This window comes from Protopterus annectens, chromosome 5.part0 (genome assembly GCF_019279795.1).
Source record: "Protopterus annectens isolate FY-2018-M chromosome 5.part0, PAN1.0, whole genome shotgun sequence".
NCBI classification, from domain to species: Eukaryota; Metazoa; Chordata; order Ceratodontiformes; family Protopteridae; genus Protopterus; species Protopterus annectens.
In genome coordinates, this window is record NC_056735.1 from 648985532 (window position 1) to 649007868 (window position 22337).

The 22337-nt window shown below is 33.3% G+C and overlaps 1 protein-coding gene across 3 annotated transcripts in view; it reads left to right on the top strand.

Moving 5' to 3' along the window:
• The window catches only part of LOC122802731 (acetylserotonin O-methyltransferase-like), a 332448-nt gene that overhangs the window by 289969 nt on the left and 20142 nt on the right, over window positions 1–22337 (top strand). For all 3 annotated transcript variants that reach the window (XM_044072492.1, XM_044072493.1, XM_044072494.1), the window contains one exon: window positions 10579–10701. In XM_044072492.1, coding sequence (XP_043928427.1) covers window positions 10579–10701 — 123 coding nt within the window. The remainder of the gene's footprint in view (window positions 1–10578; window positions 10702–22337) is intronic.

Here is a 22337-nt window from a genome sequence, read left to right on the forward strand (position 1 = left end):
AAAACCTAAAAAGAAATGGGATTAATAGGTGACTGTTGAAAAGCGGTATTAAAGACTGTAATATCAAAGTTTAACTTTGCTAGAATGGGGGAAGAAATATAAAGTGTGTCTAGCCAAGGATCCATGATGCACTGTGGAAAATGGGAGAAAAGAGACTGTAATACTTTCAGGAAAAGAGCAGGAACTGGGTAAAGGTTCTCTATAAGTAAAACAGCAGTATTTCTCCAAAGACAAAAGAGGACCAACCATGGCTTGGTGTAAAACAGCTTTAATAAAACAAAAAAGAGTAAGCACTTTCACAACTTTTCAGTTGCTTCTTCAGACTCAAATACAAAGAGAACAGTGTCAAAGACTGCCCAATCTTAAGCAATTAAATAATTAGTCAGCTTAAAGGCATATCTCCAGAAACTACTAAAAAGGAAATACATTTCACATAGTCACCATGTCAATATATAAATACACATAGTATAAAAAACACATGGGCTAAAAAATGTAGATACAGCATCATTAATACCTGGTTTCTTGTATGCATTTGCTTAAGACTGGGCAGTCTTTTTAAGTGCATTGAGACTGTTCTCTTTGTATTTGAGTCTGAAGAAGTGACTGGAAAGTCGTGAAAGCGCTTACTGTTTTTTGTTTAATTCTGTTTTACACCAAGTTGTAGTTTGTCCTCTTCGGTCCTTGGATAAATACTGTAATACTTTACATAAAAATGTTGATTCATTTCCCTGAAAGTATAGAAGAGAAGCTTGTTATACAACTACAGTTTATAGATGGCTGAATACATCAATATTTAGTGATAATGGGATAGAAATTTCACATGCCAATATATATGTTTGCATTGACTTTATCTCCATGAAAGCAATACAACTGTTTGTTATTAAAAATACCTCTACATAAAGGATAACTAAGGTGGAAGACTGAAAAAATTATTCTATCATACCCTAGTGAATGCTGTCATGCTAGTGATTCTGCGTTACTCTGCATGGAGAAAACTATTTTTACTTCAGTCTCATAATTAAATGTTTTCGTCTGGCAAGACTATCTTCATGTAGTGCAGTATGTACAGTAGATGCAGAATATGACATCTGTCCTTTCTGTTTCATTCAGGGTCTTTCCTTCATTTAGCTAAATATGCAATGTCATTAATTAGTGCTTTTTTGAGTATCTGTAGAGACAACGCCAGCAATTTTAAATTCCTACCTTTGATTTTTGTTATTTTAGATTCTCAAGCAAATAAGTTTATGTCACTTTTTCTAGAAACAGCTTAATTTTTCAATTGCTTGACTGCATGCTTTGTGAGAATCCAATTTACTTAACTAACCAGTGCTCCTGGTTCTCCCATTAAAAGAGACATTTGTGCCAACTGAATTTACCTGGTTAACAAACAGACAAAAAATGGAGCAAACAAGTTATGTTTTGAACATTACTGAAGTTTTCATTCCTTCACTCACTCACTTACTTAATCACTTCTTCAGCTAGAGATGTCATATTTCCTATAAATCATGCATGCACTGCCAAGCTATGTATGAATTAAAAAAACGATATTATGTCCAAACAGATGAAAAAACAAATACCACGGCCGGACTGCAGAGAAACGTTTTAAGATACTTTAATTTAAACGCTTGAAAATAAAAATTACGTTTTTCGTCCTGTTTACATACAGGACTTCAGAAAAATCACACAGTTAAAAATTTCAAAGTGTAGTATTTATACAATGTTTATAAAAAGCGCGCAAACTTTTTATTAACGCTTATCTTCTTAAAGGAATATATGTACATACATAATGACAAAAAGACAAAAAGAAAGAGAGACTGGACAACTTCAATTTATACTAACAACTTTACAAATCCCTTTATATGTATACATATATATATGCATGTGTATATATATATATATATATATATATATATATATATATATATATATATATATATATATATATATATATATATATATATATATATATATATATATATATACACACATACATATGTATTCTATCTGAATAGGGGAAAATGTATATATATATCTCACATGACCAACATTCAAATGCCTATGATTTAATGTTTCCGATATTCTAAGAATGTCAAGTACACGGAAAATTAATTAAATATTTATTTAGATAAATTTATGTGCAAATATATGTGTATAGATCTGTATGTGTTTATACATATTGAAACATGTACTAGCTCTATTAAAATTAATTAAAATTTATTAAAATTATTAAAATTTATATATGTGTTGTATATGGACATACTACATATGTTTTATGTTATATATACACACACATCCACACCCCCACACACACACTCACACAAACATATCCACACACACACACACACACACACACACACACACACACACACACGAAACGCACACACCCACACAAGTGTGACCTCCACCTCACTTTATAAACAATATATAAAAAAAATATGTAAATATATCATGTATTTTATAAAGTTTATAAAATGTGAGATGTAAATTATTAAATAATAAGTTGTGAAAAATATAAAATATAAAATAATTATAATATGCAATAAAAATATATACTGATTGTGCCTTTGAATGTTTGTATATGCACAATCTAAACTTGCATTTCAATGAAACTTATAGAATCCTTAAAAGTTCTGTATTGACAATTCATCAAATATTTAACATTCAATGTTTGATAACACATTACAATGAAAACTCTTTATGTTAATATATATGTTGATAAATTTAAATAAAAAATACATAAATTTAATAAATTTAATAAATATAATATTGATATTAATATCAATATCCATAATGTAATGAATTAATAATTCAATGATACCATAAATTTTATATCCTATAAAATTATTTATATTTTACAAAATATAAAATATTTATGTGAAGAGCTATTTATATAAATAATTGTTGATTATTATATTAAATTAAAAATTATGTTTTGTTGTTATTGAAAAACTCTTTACATGTTATAACCTATCTTTCTAAACTTCTCAACCTCAACAGGCACATTATTGAACATGTATCATTTAAACCTCAATCTAAGTTGCCAAATCAGTTCCATTTTCTCCAATAATAGGGTAGATGGCCCTCCTCTGTCATCTTGTTGGATTTGCTGAATTATCTTAAATTTGAATTTGTGTTGTGGTTGCATTATGATATGCATTGCCAAAGCATTGTCCTCCCTTTTATGTGTTATATTTCTTAGGTGTTCAGATATTCTGTCCCTTAATCTTCTGTCTGTTTTACCTATATAAAAGGAGGGACATGCTTGGCACTTTGCAACATAAACTACTCCTCTGGTATTACAATTGAAACTGTCCTTTAACTGAATTGTGTAGGAATTGATGACTATGTTGATACCTTCATCTATTATATAACAATAGGGACAGCAACCACATTGTTTCATACCTATATTTCTATTAATACATTTTCTTTTCTTTGTTCTCTAAATCACCTTTGGTATAAAATTGAAAATGGTATTTAAATCCATTTCATCATTTAATAAGGACCAACCTGGTCAACATCCAACTCACTTATATTCACTTTGTTAAAGGAATCTACCTTGGTATTGAGTATTGGTTCATAAATTCCATTCTTTCTTTTTAATGTTGCTTCTTGAATTAAATCATCTATCAATTGGATAGGATAAGCTCTATTGAGAAACATTTCTTTAAGACCATGCATTCAACATCCAGAAAGACCATAACATTATCATTGGATGAATGGGATAATTCTAAAAATTCAGTTTTGTTATTCATCTTATGAATCAATTTAAAATTTAACAATATCTTTGAACAATCTATTTATAAAGATATATGTGGTCTCCCAATGTGCCAATACCATGTTGGCATAACTAGAGCCACATGGTGAACCCATTGCCACTCCTTCTCTTTGTTTATAATATTGTTTGTTGAATAGTATGAAGTTATAAGACAAGATTATATCCAACAACTCCTGAACCAGGGTTAAATATTTAATTAATTTTCCGTGTACTTGACATTTTTAGAATATCAGAAACATTAAATCATAGGCCTTTGAATGTTGGTCATGTGAGATATATATATACATTTTCCCCTATTCAGATAGAATACATATGTATGTGTGTGTGTATATATATATATATATATATATATATATATATATATATATATATATATATATATGTGTGTGTGTGTATATATATATATACATATATATATATATATATATATATATGTGTGTGTGTGTGTATATATATATATATATATATATATATATATATATATATATATATATCTATACACATATGCATATATATATATATGTATACATATAAAGGGATTTGTAAAGTTGTTAGTATAAATTGAAGTTGTCCAGTCTCTCTTTCTTTTTGTCTTTTTGTCATTATGTATGTACATATATTCCTTTAAGAAGATAAGTGTTAATAAAAAGTTTGCACGCTTTTTATAAACATTGTATAAATACTGCACTTTGAAATTTTTAACACTGTGATTTTTCTGAAGAAGTCCTGTATGTAAACAGGACGAAAAACATAATTTTTATTTTCAAGCGTTTAAATTAAAGTATCTTAAAACGTTTCTCTGCAGTCCGGCCGTGGTATTTGTTTTTTTCATCTGTTTGGACATAATATCGTTTTTTGAAGTTTGTTTGGGTGAACATGGCTGAGGACACTTTGCAGGGAACGCCAGAAATTTTAAGAGCTACAGAAATGGAAACCGAAAATGATGGAATGAATAAATTAACGCAACTCATAGCTCTATTATCTCAGAAGGTAGAGACAATGAACGAGAGACTGGACACAATTTCTTACATTCCAAATGGACAGCGAGATCATAGGGATATATTGGAGATGCGACAACTAACACAATCGCAGGGGAGCTTGTTCGGAAATCAAGGACACATAATACAAACAGGTACTGTAATGGGGGCTAATGCTCTCAATGCATATAATGCTTCTTTGAATGTTGTCAATACGCCTAATATAGGGCAAAGGCTACAGATACCATGTGTGGCGACATCTTTAACATCAAATGCTAATGATAATAATAACAGTATTACTTCTCCACGAAATGAGGCAAATGCAAATGTGGGGAATAATATACCAGTGACAGAGAGAATGGGTATACAAAATCAAATGATTACTAACACATCACCTATAGGAACACAAATTCCAAACTTAAAAGATTGGTTAATAACACCAGTGGGCTTAAATACATCGGGACATTCAAATAGTGAAGCAGGAATGGAACAAAATGATAGCCCACTTTTGGCCAATCTATTGGATAATTTGGATAGTAGTATGCTAAAATACTAGAAACTCAATCTTGAGATAGAGTACTTTCAAGAATGTATTAAAGCAAATATAGTTCCTAAAGGCTTAAGAACTTGGCGTTATCCTACTGGTTTGGTCACTTGTTCTGAATTTCATAAAGACCTTTAAAAGGCCTTCAATCAACAAGGCATACAATTGATGGAAATTATGATGAAACATTATACCATACAAGCCAAAGAACTGGGAGAAAATATTGAACATTTAGATGGCACTATAAGACAACATAATGATTTTACTCGATACAAGTATAACTATCAAAGGTGTTTTCAAAGCATCGAAAAGCACATTGAGAAGATGAGGTACACAAAAATTAAAAAAATTGGACAGGGATAGGTTGCAATATAATGAAGGTTGAGCATATCCTCCACCTCCAACATCACAGACAAGATTGAGGCCTATGGTAAATCAGACCAATTCTAATAATCAGGAGACAAATGCTAGGCACAATATTGTGTCAGCTAGTAATCAAGATCAATATTCTGACTTTTGTCAACAACAAGCAAATAATGATCAATTGGTCAATGATCAAGTAAGACGAAGTGAAAGACTAAAGGAACGGAACAATCTAGAAGCAGGGCCTTCAAGCAACATAGCTAAATCGAACAATAATCAGGGTTTTTAGAAACCCAATCAGAAAAAACAATGGAACAAGAGGAAGAACCGAAACAACAGGAGATGACCAAAGAATCAAACCAATGCTTGGTCCCCATATTGGTAAAAAATCGAAAAGGGGATTTTACTATATATAATTACTCTTCTTTTCAGGTCTCAAATCACATGGCAGAAACCCTATCAAAGGGCCTAACCTTTGTTCCATCATCTAAGATGGATTTAGCTAAAACAATTTGTGATTTGAAACTATTTGCTAGAAAATTAAATTTGAAAATGTTATTGGGAAATCAAGTACCACAAAATTCTGGGTTTAGAGTACCTAGTGTCTACAATCCTCCCTTACAAAATGCTCTTTTTATTTTTGAGAAGGTTTGTGAATTGGATTTAAGAAAGTTAGGTAAGGGTAAGCTTAATGGTATTAATAACTTAGTCCGGGAAGAAAGGGAAGACCTTGAAGCTTTAATGTCCGCCAATATCAGGATTATCAATCCTGATAAGGGCGGAGGCTTGGTCTTCATGGACTTACCGGATTATGAAAGTCGCATTATGAATATATTGGAAAGTGATGCGTATGTAAAAGCATCACTTAATGAATATAATAAGGCGAACCAGTTCATAAAAGGATTTCTCAATGAGCTGTTCATAGAGGCTAGAATAGACTTGCACACTTTTAATTATTTAACTATTCTTGTCCCTCAAACACCATACAAATTTGGAGTGCCTAAAATACATAAGAGTCTTCACAATCCACCATTTAGACCTATAGTCGATGGTAGACATTTGTCAACTTATGCATGTGCAAAACTTGTAGATTCAATCTTAAAGAAATATGTAATATAAGAATCATGGATTTTAAAGGATTCTTGGGCCTTTCTAGCCAGTTTGAATAATTTTTCTTATTCACACCAGTATAGTTTTATAACAATGGATATAAAGGACTTATATACTTGTATCCCCCAACAAACAGGTATTGAATGGGTAATCTCTAGAATGGACAAAACTGAATGCACCCCAGGCAGAGATAACCCTGGTTCAGGAGTTGTTGAATATAATCTTGTCTTATAACTTCATACTATTCAACAAACAATATTATAAACAGAAAGAATGAGTGGCAATGGGTTCACCATGTGTCTCTAGTTATGCCAACATGGTGTTGGCACATTGGGAGACCACATATATCTTTATAAATAGATTGTTCAAATATATTGTTAAATTTTATGGTAGGTTTATTGACAACATTTTTATAATCATAGAAGGGTCGTCAGTTGAAGCAATAGAATTGATTCATATGATGAATAACACAACTGATTTTTTAGAATTATCCCATTCGTCCAATGATAATGTTATGGTCTTTCTGGATGTTGAAGTATCAAAAAATAATGTTGATAGGCATTATGAAGTGGTATTATATAGGAAGCCAACATATTCAAATAAATTTTTACACTTTTCTAGTGCCCACCCATTTCACTAAAAACGTTCAGTTTTGAAAGGTCAGTTAGTAAGGGCTGCAAGAATGATATCTATTGATGAGAATTTTCAAAAAGAATGCATGGTCTTAAAGGAAATGCTTCTCAATAGAGCTTATCCTATCCAATTGATAGATGATTTAATTCAAGAAGTAACATTAAAAAGAAAGAATGGTATTTATGAACCAATACTCAATACCAAGGTAGATTCCTTTAATAAAGAAGTGAATATAAGTGAGTTGGATGTTGACCAGGTAGCAAACACACCCGTTCAAACTGAATTCAACTCAGCATGTATTATGAGTTTTTCATCCAACTATCTGGATATAAAAGAAATCATTTTCAAAAATTGGTCCTTATTAAATGATGAAATGGATTTAAGTACCATTTTCAATTTTATACCAAAGGTGATTTGGAGAAAGGGTATTAGTTATAAAGAAATTTTTCAAAGAAAAAGAAAATGTAATAATAGAAATATAGGTATGAAACAATGTGGTTGCTGTCCCTATTGTTATATAATAGATGAAGGTATCAACATAGCCATCAATTCCTACACGATTCGGTTAAAGGACAGTTTCAATTGTAATACCAGAGGAGTAGTTAATGTTGCAAAGTGCCAAGCATGTCCCTCCTTTTATATAGGTAAAACAGACAGAAGATTAAGGGACAGAATATCTGAACACCTAAGAAATATAACACATAAAAGGGAGGACAATGCTTTGGCAATGCATATCATAATGCATCCACAACACAAATTCAAATTTAAGATAATTCAGCAAATCCAACAAGATGACAGAGGAGGGCCATCTACCCTATTATTGGAGAAAATGGAATTGATTTGGCAACTTAGATTGAATGCATTTGTGAACCCAGGTTTAAATGATAAATGTTCAATAATGTGCCTGTTGAGGTTGAGAAGTTTAGAAAGATAGGTTATAACATATAAAGAGTTTTTTAATAACAACAAAACATAATTTTTAATTTAATATAATAATCAACAATTATTTATATAAATAGCTCTTCACATAAATATTTTATATTTCGTAAAATATAAAAAATTTTATAGGATATAAAATTTATGGTATCATTGAATTATTAATTCATTAAATTATGGATATTAATATTAATATCAATATTATATTTATTAAATGTATTAAATTTATGTATTTTTTATTTAAATTTATCAACATATATATTAACATGAAAAGTTTTCATTGTAATGTGTTATCAAACATTGAATGTTAAATATTTGATGAATTGTCAATACAGAACTTTTAAGGATTCTATAAGTTTCATTGAAATGCAAGTTTAGATTGTGCATATACAAACATTCAAAGGCACAATCGGTATATATTTTTATTGCATATTATAATTATTTTATATTTTATATTTTTCACAACTTATTATTTAATAATTTACATCTCACATTTTATAAACTTTATAAAATACATGATATATTCACATATATTTTTCTATATATTGTGTATAAAGTGAGGTGGAGGTCACGCTTGTGTAGGTGTGTGCGTTTCGTGTGTGTTTGTGTGTGTGTGTGTGTGTGTGTGTGTGTGTGTGTGTGTGTGTGTGTGCGTGGATGTGTTTGTGTGAGTGTGTGTGTGGGGGTGTGGGGGTGTGTGTATATGTGTATATATAACATAAAACATATGTAGTATGTCCATATACAACACATATATAAATTTTAATAATTTTAATAAATTTTAATTCATTTTAATAGATCTAGTACATGTCTCGATATGTATAAACACATACAGATCTATACACATATATTTGCACATAAATTTATTAAATAAATATTTAATTAATTTTCCGTGTACTTGACATTCTTAGAATATCGGAAACATTAAATCATAGGCATTTGAATGTTGGTCATGTGAGATATATATATATATATATATATATATATATATATATATATATATACATTTTCCCCTATTCAGATAGAATACATATGTATGTGTGTGTGTATATATATATATATATATATATATATATATATATATATATATATATATATATACACACACACACATGCATATATATATATGTATACATATAAAGGGATTTGTAAAGTTGTTAGTATAAATTGAAGTTGTCCAGTCTCTCTTTCTTTTTGTCTTTTTGTCATTATGTATGTACGTATATTCCTTTAAGAAGATAAGCGTTAATAAAAAGTTTGCGCGCTTTTTATAAACATTGTATAAATACTACACTTTGAAATTTTTAACTGTGTGATTTTTCTGAAGAAGTTCTGTATGTAAACAGGATGAAAAACGTAATTTTTATTTTCAAGCGTTTAAATTAAAGTATCTTAAAACGTTGCTCTGCAGTCGGCTGTGGTATATGTATGAATTAAGGCTTTTTGGAAATACAATGGACTCTACAATCCCAAGTGCAGAATGTTGAGGTTTTAAAATTTTCAATTAATAACCTCAAGAATGCTGCAATATTGAAAAATCTCAGAAGTACTGAATTTTTCAGTGTTCTGAGAGTGTGTGTGTGTGTGTGTGTGTGTGTGTGTGTGTGTGTGTGTGTGTGTGCAGTAGGACTAGGGTCAGGTTAGAATTTGGAGTTAGGATTAGGGTCAGGTGTGTATATACTGTTTAGTGTTACAGTTAGGATAGGATTAAAGCTAGCAATATAGGTAGAGTTAAAAATAGGGATAGGGCTAGGGCTAGGGTTAGCATATATAAGTAAGACTGTTAAGGAAGGTTTGTGGAATAAATATACTCCAGAAAATACAACCCTCCACAATATATGCACTGAGATGATACATAGATTATTTGATGGCATATATCACATATATAATCATTTTGTTCTGAGTATAAATATATCTTCTATTTCATATATTCTTTTAAACAGACTCTCTAGTGCTCATGAAAAATTAGCACAATGGCGTTAATTAGTTTAGCAAATGAACATCAGATTAGTAACTCATGCTTTTTGTATATATTTGTGCCATTTTGTATCACGAGTACAAATAAGTGTATTATTTGAACATTAGTTACAAAGAAAGTTTCTACATAAACAGTTTATTAATGCATTTTCTGATTTTTATTAATATTTCATGGAATTTAAACTTACTAGCATCCATTATCACTCAGGGAAATTGAAGGAAAGTAGAAAATTAAAAGCCTGACTATTTGCGTATTGTTGCAGGTGATTTCTTTAAAGATCCACTTCCAGAAGCCGACCTGTACGTTTTGGCCAGGGTTATTCATGACTGGAATGATGAACAGTGTCTTGTGTTATTGAAAAATATATATAAATCGTGTAAACCTGGTAAGTGCTGCACCAATTAAAAATAACTACATTTAACTTTCAGGCTGATGTTCTACATTCTCTGGAATGTTTTTGAGATCTCTAGTTTTGCTCAGCTGTTTTCTGACTTCATAATTAATCAGTTCAACTTTCAGATTTGCGGACTCAAAAGAAACACCATAAGCTCTTTTTTAAAGTTTTATCAACACTGAATATCATCTATCATCTGGTATTTGTAGGAGAGAAAAAGAAAAAAGAGGCTCCATGAAATTAAAAAAAGTTCTTCTTCCTGTTATGAAGTTTGGGATAGTGGGGACGGGGATCTTATGTTTGGTTAATTTTAATGTATACTCTTAGCTTCATCACATTATTTTTATATATCCTAGACAGAATGCTAATGTCAAATCATGCCAAAATCAGTTAGGCTTCAAATGGTTTTAACCAGCATCAGTGACAACTGCCTGAATATTCACCAGGATATATATGACTCAGAGGTGTGCTCATTAAAAATAGTGTCGAAACTTCCTACAACATATGTTAATGCTAGTGGTTACCTTCAAAACTCTGTACTTAAAAGCCTGTTTTTTTAAATTTGTTAATTTGATAATTGGATGCACAAAGAGGCAGTCATAGACCCTTTTGAACCATGGCTTGGCCATGATAGCAAGAATAAATATAATATATATATATATATATATATATATATATATATATATATATATATATATATATATATTTATATATATTATTTACAGTTCCAGTTCTCCAAGTGACTTGGGTTTCTAATACCATGATGGGAATGAACCCCATTAGTAAGTCAGAGTTCATGAAATTAGTATAGTTTCAGTTTTTAATGTTACCAAAAGTGCTTTTCTTGGCACCTACAATGTGCCCAGAATTGCCCCTTCTGTAGTTTATAAGGTGTAGATGTATTGGCAGCATATCTAAGCACCACTGTAAATTCTTTATTATTAGAACTTTTGTTCCTACTACTATTGGAACTGTCTGGGTGTTGTTCTTAAACATTGCTATCATTACTGATTGCAAATATTAGTATTTTATGACTTTGTATCTCACTTTACATAAGACATTGTAGTTAGTGGATGTAACAATTTCTGTCATCAACATTACTTTTGTATTTTTTCATGGACTACTATATCTGGTTTTCGCGAATCAATTTTACAAGACAAAAAACAATACTACTGTAATTTACAGACAGTAAATCAAAATAACCCTCAGAAGTTTTGGGCAGGTTTAAATAATCTACTACATCCTGGACAAACTTCAACCCCAATCCCTGCTACTACTATTGATAAAACCCCTGAAGATGTTTCTGATAGTTTTAACCAATTCTTTACTGAGACAGTTCAAGCCCTAGTTAGCCAACTACCTCCTAGCTCCCCTGGTCCTGAAAGTAGCACCCCTAGAAACCTACTTGCGTTCAGCTTCCAACCAGTCGCCACTTCACTTATCCGTACCTTGATCAAAAAATTAAAACCCACTATACTTTCTGCTGATCAACTCCCTGCCAAGTACCTACAAAAATCAGCTGATGCTATTGCTTACCCCATCTCAATACTAATCAATCGAACCATAGTAGAAGCTAAAATTCCCACCATCTGGAAAATATCCTGTGTAATCCCACTTCACAAAGGAGGCAGCTCTAATGAATTCTCCAATTATAGACCAATAGCTATACTCTCTCCACTTGCAAAGATTATGGAAAAATGTATTCATAGACAACTCATGCACCACCTAATCCAAAATTGCCTTATGGCAGACACTCAGCATGGCTTCCGTCCTCATCACAGCACTACTTCAGCCCTCCTAGCCTTTACTAACACCATAAACCATAATCGCAACAATAATTATATATCCTCAGCCCCCTTTTTAGATCTTTCCAAGGCATACGATATGGTTGATCACCAACTTTTAATCCACACCCTGCAAACATTCTGTCTAGATACTGGAGCCCTTCAATGGTTTCAATCCTACCTGAATGGTCGACAGCAGGCTGTCCTCTGGCAGAACAAAATCTCTAACCTTCTACCTAACACCCTTGGAGTACCACAAGGCTCTATACTAGGGCCCTTGCTGTTCTCCATCTTCATTAACTACCTTTATACTGTCATCCCAAAAGTTAGCTGTATCCAATATGCTGATGACTCTGCTCTGGTTTGCTCAGCCACATCTCCAGTAGAGTTATGGTCAGCTACCCAGACCACCTTTAATACAATAGGTCTACTGCTTTCACCTTTACCATAAAATCAAATGATGGCACAATAATCTCCCCTGACCCATCTACAAAACTATTAGGTGTCATCATAGACAGTAATCTAAAATTTGACTTACATGTTAACCAAACTATCAAAACCATTAATAAAAAACTAGGGTCAATTTACAGAATAAAAGCCTTCCTAACCCCTCCAGCTAAAATTGCCATAGTTCGCTCTCACCTTCTTTCAATCCTTCTGTATGCATCCCCTCTACTCTCGAATTTAAACAAGACTGTCCTTAACAAACTCTCAATTTGCTACAGCCACATTGCCAGGTTTGCCACTGGGCTGGCTTTTAGGACACATCATTGCATCAATCTAAATCAGCTTAGGTGGCTTGAACTACCCAGCCTAATCCAGTATAACCAACTGATTATGGCCTATAAAATCTTCTATAATCCAGACAATACTCCTGCACTTAAAAATATTATCACCCCCTATAACAATCCTAGACTGCTTCGATCCTCTAACAAACTACTAATTCAGACTAGCAAAATTAATAACACAGCCGGTGATTCTCTCTTTGCAAACTCTGTAAGTAGATCCTGGAGCTCTCTTCCAGCTGATATTACCTTACTTTCCACCTTAGGTCAATTTAAAACTAGACTCAGACAACATTTGTCACTTAACTGGCTATGTCAATGTATCAAGCCTGGCTAACTCTCTCTAGAATGTGTACAAATCTGTTAACCAGTTTACTGTGTAATTTAATTTAATCCTGATTTGTGCTCAGGATTAACTGTAACCTGTGGAACTTGTTTAACTTGCTTACTTGTGTAATCTCTGTAAATAGTCTATTTGCAAAATGTAATGCTGGTATTATGTAATGCTGTATCTGCTTACCCTTGGAGCTTTTCTCCAAGGCCTCCACTGAAAATGGACATGCATCCAGTTGGACTATCCCGGTCAACAAATGTAAAATAAAATAAATAAATAAAAAATAAAATTTTTAACTGTTGGTAATAGGCGATGCCATGTGATATAAACTGCAACATTCTGTATAGTACTTTGTGGATCATGTTACCAAAGCTTCTCAGCTACTTCTGTATTGTAATATTAGCACAATCCCCAGTACAACAGTCTTGCCAAATTATTGTGCCTTTCAGTATACAGGCCCTTTGCCATGAGTGTATCACACCCAGCAGCAAAATGTGTGACTGGTTCCAGTTCTGTTTTACATAACCTGCACTTGTCTGTTTCTCCCATCTTTTTAATGGACTTTGTTAACCAACATGTACATAGTCTACTATCCTGGGCCACCATTACCTTGCATCTTTTGGCTTCATTTTTCCTCTCCATAACTATTTCAGCATCACATCTTGCTCAACATAAAGTTGGGCCAGGAGATTTCTATATTTGCCATTATATTTACTTGCCACTATATATTCCAGTTTTCTTTCCTTTTCATCTGATCCTTTTCCTTATATTTTTCTTTGTTTATTTGTTTTTGTTCTGGCTCATTAAGTTGCTGTCTAACTTTTGTCTACTTCTGGTTTGAGTTCCATTCATGCCTGACACTGAAGTCTTTCTACTAAGCTAAGTAAAGATGTCATTTTAGCCTTCTTCTCTGTGTTTTAAAACTTTCACTACATTCCTATCTGATGAGGTCAGAAAATATGTAAGCAGTCCCAGGACTGCAAATATATGCATGCAATCAATTTTGAGGAGGCCCATTCCTCCTTCAGAGTGAGAAATACATAATCTTGACATACTTTTTATATATCATTGGATACGTGTGAAAAATGTTCTTGTTTTCTTGTCCAAGTGCTCCAAAATGTATAATTGATACAATCCATACAAATTCTCCCTAATTTCTCCAAATCTTTTGGGTTTCTAATACCATGATGAGATTGGACCCCATTCCTAAGTCAAAGTATGATTAAAGTTCATGAAATTGGTATTGTTTCAGTCTTTGATGTCATCCAGAAGTGCTCTTTGCAGCACCCACAATGTGCCCAGTAATGACTCCTCCTGCATTTCATACAGAGTTACATTTATTTATTTATTTATTTGACATTTGTTGACCGGGTTGGTCCATCTGGGACAAGGCCCTTTTTCTGTGGAGACCCAGGGAGAAAAGCTCCACAGTTAAAACATAAACAAGTACATATAGTATGATACATATAACATCTGAGTGAGTACACATAATACATAATACTGCCTCGAGGGTATATACAGTGTTTGCTAACTACATATATTGTAGCAGGTAATAAGGAAAAATGCAGTGTAAATAAAAAAAATAATACAGAAATTATATATACGCAGTGAGAAGAGGTTAAAGTGTAGAAATGAGTTGTAGACATTCTACTGTTGAAAAGATTAACATCAGTGCAAATCAAGTGTAGGGGCTGATTGTTGGGAAAGGTTTAGCACTGTTGAAGGGTGAGAGAGTTAGGATGGATGTTGAGCTGGATACCTGTAGGAGAAAGGAAGTGATTGGGTAGCCTAGAGAGATGGGTCTCATGGGTCTACATGTATTGGTAGCATATCTATATATTATTGTGAATTCTTTTTTATAAGACCCATTGCTCCTACTGCTATTGGATATATCTGAGTATCTTTCTTCCACATTGCTTTTGTTACTGCTTGCAAATCCTGATATTTTATGACTTTGTGTCTCTCTGTATGCAAGACACTGTAGTCACTAGGTGTGGCAATTTCAGTGATCAATTCAACTTTTGTCTTCTTTTTATGGACCACTATATCTCTACATATGAACAGTTTGGATTGGATAATGAGTCTTTATGCTTTTGGGAAGAAGCTGGAATATTCAGAAAAACCTGCTGAAGACATCAGGAGTGTACACACTTTCACAAAACAAAGACACTGATTAAATGTCAGCACCAAATCTTGGGCCCTGGGGATAGTAAGGCCCACTCTCACACATGTGTGCTCACACACACGCACATGCATGCGTGCGCAAACTCCTTTAGTCACCAAGTTACACACTTGTTCAGTCATCCATTCACACACACACACACACACACACACACACACACACACACACACACACACACACACACACACACACACACACACACACACACACACATACACCTGCCTTATGCCCCCACTATCCCCCATATACTATCTCCCAGTCAAACACTCATACATACATACATACATACACACACATTCACAAAAGCAGCCCCTCACATGCACTCACTAACTCCCAACCCTACCTTACTCCTATGATCCCTATTACGTACCTCTTCTGTTATGGTGGGATATGGCCTTTTGACTGTGCTACCAGGGGGGAAAGCACATGCCTAATTAGTATCTACATATGTCCAGGACTGCCTGTTTTACATGTGGAGCAGCCACAGACACTGGCCAATGTAGAGCAGCACTCATCCCTCATTAGACCCATTATAGAATATAATGCCCCATTTGGTATGTACCTCTCAAGACATCTGCAACAACTGGAAAGGCCGCAGAAATACCTCACTAAAAGAATCACAGGCCTAAAGCAGATGCCCTATGCTGACCACCTTAAAAAACTCCAGCTATACTCTGTCACATACCATCTACTCCGAGGCGATCTCTGCTTAACATACAAGGCCATGTCAAACCCAGAGCTGTTGGATATGCTACACTTAAAGAAATCCCAATCCTTCAGAGCCACACACACCATGGATCTAAACCTTGTCATCACAATAAACAAAACATGCTGGAGGGATAGTTTCCTGACCCAGAGACTCCCCAGACTATGGAATAGATTGCCCATACATGTCAAGCAGAGCACCTCTTTGGCCCTCTTCAAAAGGAACCTTGATGACTGAATGGGAGAAAGGAAATTCACCCCGGGGATCACGTCAGTCGCCCTGCTAGACAGGGGTCCAGGAAAGTAAATAGTGTGGGAAGAAATAGCCAGGGAATTGTTATGGCTAGGCTTGTATGGACCCTAGTGCTGATAGCCTAGTACCAACATATGAACCTATGGACCTATGCACATCTCCTCACTAGAACACATCATTAGGATTGTATCTGAATTCCAAAAGGTTTTCGCAAGTTATACACAATGTGCACACATCGTAGTAACCTTTAGGAATTCCAGCCTATATTTTTTGATCAACATAATCTATAGGGAGATTGTTTCATTCATTATCTTCTGTACTACCACTGCTTCCATCATTAAAGTGCTTGATACATTTGTGAATTACATTTCTGTGAGGTTTTAACAGATTTGCATTTATCTGTGCACATGTTTTATTTAGTCCAGTAGATAAGTAGTAGAAGATTCTATAGATGATATTTATACCAGCATTGCCTTATCATCACTGGAGTGCAAAGATATACAAAGTTTTTGATATCTACTGAGACATTTGCTTATATCATAATTGAAATAACGAATTGTTAAATAGATTCTGTTGTGGCATGTCAGTATAAAACATCAACATACTGGTAGTTCCACTCAGCTATACTTTTAAGAATTCATTTACTTTGTCCTTATACAGGTTGCATCACCAATGAAGCCTTATTATTGTGGGCTGGTCGTAAATCTCATACAGACTATATTTTTTTTCTTTTAACTGAGGAAGTTCAGTGGGCACAATTTTATTTTGTTGCTACTTATGGTGTCAACTCTTTTGAGAGGAGGAATCTCCTTAACAAATATTGGCCACTTATACTAAGTAAAAATATATTACATGATTGGTTAGGTACTGAATATAAATGTTGTTACAAAAAACAAGGGCTTGCACATTTGTAAAGGATTCTTGACAAAAAATGAAGGTGGATTCCAAAAATGGGAGCTTTGTCCCCCCCACACTGAGTGACTGAATGAATAATGAAAACAAGTGCATGCTAAAGTTTTTCAGTTATCATAAGAGGGATATATACACACATCTCCCTCACCCTCACCACATTGTGTGGAAACCAACAACATAGGAATTGAAATAAATGCAATCTTGTGTTAAATATACACTTTTTTTCATAATGAAGAATATTTCCCATACAAATAATAACTGTGGTGCAATATTAAAAGCATAATCTACTCCGTAGAATGTTTCTGTAATGCTTTTATGTGAGTTAAACAATATGTGTCCTAAAAGATAAAATGTCTGCAGATTTAATTAAATAATATCAGGAATGTTTTATATAAGCATATCTTGATTCACTCAGTTGCTATATTTAGTTTTATTGGAATTGATGCTTTTCCCCAAAATTCTAGTATGCACAATGAATGTTTACAAAATAATAAACAAAGAGAGAAGTGGATTGTAAAACTAGAAACTTTGTTCCCCACTGAATAATGATTATTTATGAATTTTATTGTATAAACAAAAAGCAAATAATAGAACATTTTTTTTATATACTTATTTCTTATTCTGTCATATGATTCATTTCAACTGATTTATAACCTTGTTAAGATGTAACATGTTCAGCTTTACCTTTTTCACTGAAGAAGCTGTGGACAGCACTGATGCAGGTTTGCATTTTATATATTGGATGTCATTTTAGCCATTAAATGTAGAAATGTATTCACTCATCTTATTTACTATTTTTTTGTATTTGATGTCAGTTTTACCTTAAACCTAATGTTTGGGTTTATTTCTGAGTGTTTGTGCTGGTTTTGAGATATTATATATATATATATATATATATATATATATATATATATATATATATATATATATATATATATATATATATATATATATATATATATATATATATATATATATATATATATGTGTGTGTGTGTGTGTGTGTGTCTGCGTATATTATATATATATATATATATATATATATATATATATATATATATTTTTTTTTTTTTCAAAGATAGATATATGGAACTAGTGGCATTCATTAAATGTACATTATATCAATATGCCTAATGTCGTCCCAATCACGTCAAAAACAAATATCAACACCTGTAAATGTACCAACATTACTCAGCAGAATATGGTAAACCTTTGCTGAGGGGGTAAGCCGCTGTTCACCCTCTGCTAATTACATATACTAACTCTGAGATGACACTCTCCCCAGTGAAGGGGCATATTTCTCCTTCCCAATGAATTATCCTTTATCACCTTTATAGCATAATTGTTGATCATCTGCATTGTCAACCAAAGTGGGTTGACAATATGGAGGACAATATTAGCCACAGATGACCAGTGTCATAGAAACCATATACATACATAAAGTGATATCTCTTTCTCTTCCTAAAAAACAAAAAACAAAAAACAAAATATATATATATATATATATATATATATATATATATATATATAATGAATACACGTTAAGTTTGTTTACAATATAATGCTATTACATTTTTTGTATGTTGACACAGTTTTTCTGCAACCTATAAAATGTTTTTGTTATGAAGTGATTAGATAGATACTGTGGAAGATGCTTTAGGCATTGAATCCAATCTGTGTTTGGGTAACCATTCAAACCTGTAAGTCTCATTACATTTTTTAAACACTAAGATTGGTATTAATGCTTATTTTATGTGTTTGGGGTACTAGTTTGAAACATAACTGTTTGCAATCTATAAAAGACCGCTGGGAAGCATTGATTAATAAATTAGTCGGGTGTGAATGTGCAGCTAAATTAAATCAGAGGGAACTAGTGACTGTACTAAGCAAAACAAATAAACAAAATTTATTTATTTATTATTTATAGTCTGGCTGGATACATGTCCATTTTCAGCAGAGCCCGAGGAGAAAAAAACCACTATCAGACTAAGACACTACAGAAATACAAATGCATATACAGTTTTCCTGGACTAGTCTGACTAGATGACAATCAAAATTCAGTCAAGGGGCTGAGGAGAAAAGCTCCAGTATCATAAAAAACAATTTATAGTTAAAAAATATCACTAGTAACTAGTCATGACATCAAATATACAGTGTTGAATATGCAGGTAAGTAGTGTAACATATATTATGTAGTTAGAGATAAGGAATAGAAGGAAAACATTGGATTGAATGTTTAAGGAAAGTAGTAAGAAAAAATGCAGGAAAGCATGAACATGAATAGAAGACAGAAAGAGAGAAAGGAAGGAAGAAACAACATTATTAAATAATAAGAAGAAAGGAGCTAGGAAGGCAATATGGCAGCAAAATTCACCACTGCAGAATATCATGCAAATCATTTTAAAATGCTGAAGAAATATATTGACTTTGGTATAAGTTGTTCTCTGACTGCCTACTTTTTTTTTCTTGCATGCTTTATATTGCTCTACTGTGTGTGCCACTGTTATCCTTTTGGCGGGGGGGCTTCTTTGATTTGTGCAAGTGACCCACTGCTGCAACCTGAATGTGACCCATTTAAACTGGGTTTGCATTGATAAAATCTAGGAAGTGTTGGGAATATTTGTTTTTAGTAGTATATGTAGGCCAGCTAAGGCATGGGTAACTAAAATCTACTAGTGGAATAGTATCTGGTTCAACTATGAAGGATTTAAGCTTATTTAGATATGTCTGCTAAGTTTCAGGTATCAATTAATAAAGAGTTGAAGGATTTTACCTAGGAGGGGAATAGGGCAAGAGTCAAGTGGGATAAGTTCGTCCTTCCATTAGAACAAGATGATTTGGGATTACCTGATTTGAAAGGATATTTCAGAGCTACACAGTTAGGCTGCTATACATAACACAAGCAGAAATCTATAATTCTATAATAAGCTCAAGAAACAAGGAGAGACTGGGATTTTGGAATCAGATTCTTGAGGAGAATAACAATAACCATACAGAATATTATAAATATAAAGTAACAGAAAGTATTCTAAGAACTAATCCATTATGGGGATGGAGAAAGTACATTCTGTCAATAAGGATGATGGCAATTAAGGACACAGACAACAGGTAAGATGGGGCTTGAATTTACTGGAGAAAACTGGCAAAGGAACCAAGGTACTGTAAGCAAATAATTTGAGAGGGAAAGGTAATAAGATGGGAAGAGGCGATAATAGGATGAGAAGAAGGCAATAATTCATTTGGACTGCATGCCAGAGATTGCCTTCTCTATCATGTACTTATATCAGAGTATAGGCAAAGAGAAATAAATAGGGGGATCATAAGTGAAAGACCAGCACTGGTAGAGTGTTTAGTAGACTATAGAACAGTACCTGCTGTTAAAAAAGGATAATTAGTAGGACATATTAAATATTGTATGATAACTCTAGGAATCAATCAGAGGAGGTTAGAAAGGATTGGAGAGAGAGAGAGAGAGAGAGAGAGAGAGAGAGATTTCATAAGCAATTCACAAAGAAACATTGGGAGATATATGTATGGCTCCAAAATATGCAACAACATCTAGAAGGTTTAGGATCTTTGCTTGGTAGTGTTTGCATAGGCATTTTTAAACTCCAAGCAGACTGCAAAGAATTTATCCTCTGGTAAATTGCAAATGTTGGAGTTGTGATGGGGAAGAAAGATGTAATAGGGAACGTATACTTTGGCAGAGTAATGAGTTGGCAGACTTTAAAACTTCCCTGCCTGGACTTCTGAGAAGTATATGACAAACAAAAGGGGCACAGCACTGACCCTTGTGGGATCCCACTGGTGACAGGTCTGCTTGTAGAGGTGAAGTCTCCTACTTTGGCTGAGTGTTGTTGATCTGTGAGCCAGTTTGCAATCCACCTTACAACATAGGAGTTAATATTCAACTGCATTAGTTTCTCAATGATGCACTAATGTGGGATGGTGTTGGAGGCTTTGGCCAAGTCAATATAGTTTATGTGCACAGCTTTGCCTTTGTCTATGGCTCTAGTCACATTGTTGAAGAAGTCCACCAGGTTTAGCAGGCACAACCTACCCTTGACAAAATCAAACTAGTACAGATGTAGGGATTGGATGTCACCTATATCCATGTGTATGAGATGAGATCCATGATAATTTTTCCAATTGCCTTACAGATGAGGTGGATTAAACTTATGGGGTTATACCTACCTGGGTCTGTTGCCAGCTGCCCTTGTGGAAGGGAAAATTATCACTGTTTTCAATTCAATGTGGACAAATGGTCTTGGTGTACAATTTTTTTATTCTGCATTGAAGTTGAGGTTTGTGAAATGACAACCTGATTCCAGATTCTTACTGTAGGTGGATGTCTTGCAAACTGGACTTGAGTGATTTAGGATTAAAGGGTTTTCAGTGTACATGAGGCATTAGCTGGACTACCTCAGCAAACACATGTCATCTAGGCTAGCAGGAGAACCAGAGGGAAAATGATAGTTCATAATGTGAGGTTTGCACGTTATCCCCATAGATAATGGGAAAATGATGTGTGCATCTGTGAGGGGGCTATTTTAGGGCTAGTAACCTTTGTGGTGTACAGTAGGAGGTCTGTAAAAAAGGGGATCTATAGGTCTGTGCCTAGCCATGTAACAACACAAGTACCCTTAATGAGCATAGCTGGATGTTTGAGTTTT